The 6,239-nt window shown below is 42.5% G+C and overlaps 1 protein-coding gene across 1 annotated transcript in view; it reads left to right on the top strand.

Moving 5' to 3' along the window:
* The first annotated feature begins 579 nt into the window (after nucleotides 1-579).
* Nucleotides 580-6,239, top strand: part of NYAP2 (neuronal tyrosine-phosphorylated phosphoinositide-3-kinase adaptor 2) — a 77,422-nt gene continuing 71,762 nt past the window's right edge. Inside the window, exon 1 of the mRNA XM_010144042.1 lies at nucleotides 580-785. Within this exon, the coding sequence (XP_010142344.1) occupies nucleotides 580-785 (206 nt within the window). The remainder of the gene's footprint in view (nucleotides 786-6,239) is intronic.

Genomic DNA, 6,239 nt, shown 5'->3' with positions numbered 1-6,239 from the left:
CTCATATCAACGTTGCTAAGAAATACAGGAAACTATTTCACAACATTACTTTCTAGATTTTGAAGCTGAAGAAAATTGTGATCTCTTCTGTTCAAAAGGATGGACCAGTATTTTTGACCTGAGCTGTGGAATGTCCTGCATGATACGAATTATTCTGGGGATCTGCTCTGGAGCAGCTTTATCTAAACTGCCAGAAGGCCCCGTTGTCCTGGGTGGAGGCCTTTCCAGTCCAAAGCAGAGACTGAGGGAGCTCAGCATTGTCGCAGCTGAAGGGTGTTAGGAAAAGGGTGGGAGAAAACCTCTTTGGGATTTGAACAATGTATAACGGGAAGGATCTGTGTCACTTGGAAGAAGAGACTCTTGGGTTTTATCTCCTCTTGTCTCGAGTAATGCTGTTCTGTGTTGTTTATTATCCTTCAGACAGGAGAAAGTCTAAAAAACTGTCTTACAGAGCTGTTAATTACAATTGACACAATCTTGCTGTTGTAAACCATAAGCCGTTTTCCTACTGATTGAGGTATTATGTGTTTTTCAACCTGCAGGAAACGTTGCTTTCCTTGGTTCATTATCTCCTGCAAGATGATGAGTTCTAATCAGGAGGAGGTCACTTTGGGCGCTTTTCTCCAGTATATTGAAGATATGGGGATGAAGGCCTATGATGGCTTGGTTATACAGAATGCATCAGACATTGCTCGAGAGAATGATCGCATGAGGAATGAAACAAACCTGGCTTACTTGAAAGAAAAGAGTGAAAAACGCCGAAAACAAGAAGAAGCAATAAAACGGTAAATATTTTGATCCAAAGATGAGTGATCTAGCAGAGTGAAAGAGCAGGGAGGGGCTCAGACCCTGGTATGAATACACACAGACCAGTTGATTTGTTACGTTGGCCGGTGTCAGGCTGCTAATTGCACGTGTTTTCATTGTGTAGATGAGCTGCTGCATGGTTCTACCTCCTCAGTGGAAGCGTTCCCATCCAAACATGCTCCGTTTGGGCATGTGCGGCATCTCCAGCAGCTGCGATTTGTGATAAAAACTCCTGGTGTTTGAAACAGGAAATGTAAAAAAGAGGTCCTCGTCCGCACTTCTAGTGCTTTTAGATGTTTTTAGATGGGCAGTGCATGCTTTGTACAAAGATATATATGTGTGCGTGTGAGCTCTTGGGAGACAGGGACAGCCTCGCAGGTCAAAACATGCTCTCCTTGTGTTGGTGTTTGAAATCTGGTAAATTTTCAAAGCGCTCTAATTGCTGTCTGAGGTTTTACAAAAATGTCTGTTATTTACAGTTTCCTCCCCATTCTCTAAAGTCAGTAAAAATATTGCAATCATTTAAAGGAAAATGGATCAAGCCCCTGATGGGCAGAACCCTGTAATGGCTCTTCTCGAACAATTCCGTTGATTTTAATTGACAGTTAATGAGGAGCACTCATGTGTCCTGGCCTCTCGTACCACTGGATAGAGATGAAATATCTGCAGGTTCTTGGAGATGCAAAGAAGGTTCAATGGGGTAGATATAAATACTTATTATTTACACATTTGCATACAAAAAATCGCATTTTCTTGAGGGGACCAAATGGTGTAATAGGAGTAAAGCACCCATCCAAATGCTAAACTTGTATGTGCAAATGGATGGCCTGAACGCAAACTGACGGAAGGTCCTTTGAATTTTTCTCCTCCAGCGTGAATCTTCTGTGCTTGAGTTTAAGGGACTGTTCCGCTGTGTCTTGGGTCCTGTATGTCCAGACAGAGCAGACATGCTGCATGTGAACATTCCAGCAATGCCTAGGTGGTCTGGCAATTTCGATGGGAGTGTTGAACGGGAAAGAGCAGCAGATTCTGTCTGACAGAGGAGGAAGCAGCAGCATTGTAAAGCAAAATCATGGTTCTTTTGCATTCCGGGGAGTAGAACTTTTTGGATTGTTGCCCATTTAGTCAGGGAATAAGAATAATGTGCAGCTCAGGTGAATGAGCCCCTGCACCGTGTGTTTTTTGGTACCTTCCGGACTATTATCTTGTCAGCTCAGCTTCTGGGTGATCTTGAGGGGGATTCAAGCTACTGGGGAGTCAGAGGCATAGGCTGCTTGTAGCAGGAGCTATATTGGGCACAACTTAATGAGAGAAAATGTTCTTCTTTGCAGCATGTTTATGCAGGAGGGATTTGTTTGGTTTGATTTATGCCGGATACACATACAATTTCATTCTTACCATCTATTAGTGTTCACCTGTCTCTCCCTGAGTTTCTTGGGACATGAGGAGTAAGTTGTGGACCTACCTGGCTCTTTTGAGTCCTTTTGCCAAGCTTTTCTACCTCATTTGAATGGTGGTAAACAGCATTTCCTACCTTGTGGTTAGTTTGTGTGGTTTTATTTATTGATTTTGGTGAAGTGATTTGCTGAAGAGCTCTGGGTAAGCACAGATGATGTAGGGCTGAGCCAAACCATGAAATTCTTGTTCTGGTTGGATGGAGATAACTGAGAACAGAGCTCTGTGCTCCCGGTGGGGCCAGAAGACAGAAGGAAGATGACCAGCGCTATAGTGGGTTTATCAGAGGAACGGTGTGTGTATGCATGTGGATTGGAGGCATCAACACTTCTTGAATATTGTGCTTTTCTGTGGGAAACCACATTTCCCCTTTACTTCCTCCTCACCTGGCTTATTTCAGTCACATTGAGAGGGTAAACAATACCTGTCTGAGGAAACAAATCAGGAAAAACACCTTAGAAAATTCTGGAAAACACTGTCTTTGAGTCTTTTTCCTGTGTAAACTTGTAGAGGGAAAACAAGATACTTGTGATCAACCCTTGATTAGGAAAACTAAAAGCAATGGCAAGCCAAGGGAGACCATCTGATTTGACTACAGGAACTGTGATGTCACTTAGCCTGATTGCAATCGAGTCTGCTCCCTGCAGTAACCTCCCGAGATTTGCCCAAGACCATGTTGTCTACTGAAATGAAGCAGTCAGGGAAGGTACAGCAGGATTATTGATTTCTTTTTTGTTCTGTTCTATATTCCTTAAGTCTTTACCTTATCTTGGCGGGTATTTATATTATCCCTAATTCCTGGTAGTGTGGCCTAGATAGCAAGTGGTGCACATGTGCAGTGGTAACAGCGCTGCCAGCCTGGAGCCTGCCAACAGCCGAAAAACATCTCCTTAGCAACGAGGGAGTCATCCCCTGCGATGAACCGCAGGTAGAGTTTGAGCAGGGGCGGGGGGGTCCACCAAACACTCTCCTTTTGCTTGTGGGAATCAAAATAAAGCAGCTGTAAGTCTTTGGCACCTACTGAAAATTACCTAACAGTGCGATTATTGGATTTTTTGAGAAGCTATTTAATTTTAGTGCTCAGATGCTCTCTTTTAGAAGAGGGCTGGTCGTGTATAGTAACATAATAATGAGTATTTATTATCTAATAAAGTATTGGTATTCACACACAAGACTATTTGGAAGCAGCTGTTATTTACCTAAATCATCTCATAACCAGGCTGAATGACTTAAGTTCATTGAAATGCTTTAGTCTGAGTAGTTTGGAAGCAAGATCTGAAAAATGCCCTAACCCCCCCTCCCCATTTGATTGTGTGTTTTGCCCGCTGAGGATACACTGTGCTGTGTTTCTTCCATAGCAGTGATGTACCTTTGGAGTGATTGCTATCTCATGGTGCGCTTCTGGTGGGTTAATTGTGGGGAAAAACGTGCGGATCTATTGAACGTTGCAGGGGATAAAACACGTTGTCTTGGATTGGAAAAGAAAGCAACTAGTCTTTGTCTGATCTTGCTGGGCTGAGTCAGCTGATCTGATCTGAATTTCTGACCTAATTTTGGTATGGTACTTAGCGATCGTGCAGAGAAAACAAGATTAATGTGCTGATGAGTATCTGGGAGTCAGTCACGATAAAATGTTAGTCTGTATATTTTGGACCTCATTTTTAGACCTTTTCTCTTCCATCTTTTATTTGTCTGGTCTGTCACTACTTGATCATTGTCTGTTCAGCTGTATCCAGACCAAGAGAACATGCTGGCGTATTGCCCACAGAGCTTATAAATTGGAAATAAACTTCCAAAGCTTTATAATTTTTGCTGCAGTGAGGTTGCAATGCTGAGAAGGGCATTTGCTGTGGTGTGTTCTCTGCTGTGGGCAGTGGTTCTGGGAGCAGAAGGCAGCTTTGCCTCAGCTGCTCGGGGTGCCAGGGAGAAGGTGAGCGTTTGGACAGGGCAGCTGTTAGAATGAGCAGTTGCTTTCTGACTCATCCAGGACTGAAATACATGTATTTAGATACTTTATTATACACAGTCTTGTGTGGATTCCTCACCAGTGCTTTTTTAATTGGACAAATACAAAATCTTGGTAAGAAACAAATAATGAGCCCCCCTCCTCCTCCTCAGGAAGGCTGAGACACGTTGCATTAATCACAGGGAGTGGCTGGGGTTGCACACTTCTGTAGCAGACATTGTTTTCAAACTTCTGGCTTCCAGTTGTTAGGTGTTGTTCAAGCTATGGTTTGTCAGGGAAGTCATCACTTTGGTTTGTAACGCTGTGAAGATGTTACTGTGTTGGTGTAAAGCTGATGGTGTTGGTGGGCACAAATTTCTACCTACCAAACCCTGGATTTAGCCCTCAAACTATTTATTTATGGTTTCCCATGGTTTCCCCTTACCAGTAGCTCATTCCCAGCACCTGACCAGCTCTGTGGAAAGCCTTGTTTCTGCTTGTTGAGGGCAGTATCCAGACAGATGCTGTCGGGAGGAGGAGCTTGTAGGAGCACTGTTCTGTGCTAAAGCAAGCAGAAATGGGCCAGCCAGCCAGGGCAGAGTTAAGCTCTTGTAATAAAGGAGGAATTGTAATGAACAGCTGTCATCCCAACCTCGCCTTCCTTTGGCAAAGCAAGTATTGAAGAGTGACCCAGCTGCACAAGTAAGACCATGGTTTTCTCTTGCTCTGTTTTGGGGGTTTTTTTAAGGTTGTGAAAGTAATCGAATTCAGGTATTATCTGTCTGTAGTTTGCTGTAGTTTCTTGTCCTCAGGTTCCTTCATAAGCAAGACTGAAGTTATGTGTCCTTCAGCTAAAAGTTAAGTGTTATCAAGCGTGGGCAGGAGCAAGAAAATACAAAAATATTTCTTTGCATGGGATTATTCGCTGCCGAAAGCGCCATTCAGCTGAGGAAATGTGTGTAATCTTGGAATATATGGATGTGCTGAGGTTTTCTACCAAAAGATTTTTACCAGAATCAAAATAACCCAAGTAAAATAGTACCGTTATGCACATAGTCTTAATGCTTAAAGTAGTTTCTTTTTCTGAACATTTGTCGGTAGTTGAAGTGTTGGGTGCTGAACTAGATGTTTTTAAATTTGCAGGAATATTTAGGCTCACTGGATTACAATGAGCTCACAGCCAGACCTTAAGAGAACGGCGAAGGAAGTATGTTAAATATTTCAGATCACGGTGAGGGGCTTGGTTGAAGTACCTGCAAGCATATTATTGAGATGTTCCAAATCACAGGCTTGTGAACCTGCTGTGTTATTGGTTTGGTGTGTCAGTGTGGGGGGTTGTTGTGTTTTAAATCCCAAGGTCACTCGATGAATGTGATTTTTTGGGGTATGAGGTCAGTGGTGTGTGCTCCTTTAATCACAGGCTATGTGTTCTGAGGATGCTTGACTGTGGCACTGGCTGTTTTCTTTATCTTCCTCTTGGATGTGTTGTGTACGTTTTTGTGGTGATACTACCTTTTTGGTGGAAGTAGCTGCTGAGGTGCAATAGACACTAATTTCAAACCCTTTTTCTCATGAAAATATCACAGGGTCTTTTCCGAAGTCGGGTTGATGTAGAAAGAATAGCATTGATAGCTTTTTTATATCAAGAGTAAGTGAAACGGTTGTGCAGTCAGTGACCTCCAAATGTATTTTTGTTGCATTTATAAGTAAACAGATGTGATGATCTTGCCAACAAATCCTCCCTTCCAAATGTTCCATATGGCTGCCTGTATTATTGCCACACGAAATAAACAACAGACACAATGCAAACTACATTATATTGCTGTTGCTGTTATTCTGAGAAGTTTTATTTTAGGACAGTCATGCAACGAATGTCATTTGAAATTTCCCAGAGATTGCCTGCTTGGCAATCCCAAGTACCAAGGAAATAAAGCAGAAATTGTGATTGGTTTGGTATCTAAATCTTGCTGTTATTTTTGATGAATCTTCCATGATTTTAGGGCTCCTACAACTTTTAATCATTTTTGGGGCA

The sequence above is a fragment of the Buceros rhinoceros genome, unplaced genomic scaffold, assembly GCF_000710305.1.
Source record: "Buceros rhinoceros silvestris isolate BGI_N320 unplaced genomic scaffold, ASM71030v1 scaffold9449, whole genome shotgun sequence".
NCBI lineage: Eukaryota > Metazoa > Chordata > Aves > Bucerotiformes > Bucerotidae > Buceros > Buceros rhinoceros.
Note: the sequence above shows the minus strand (reverse complement) of the source record. Positions and strands in the feature narration are given on the sequence as shown.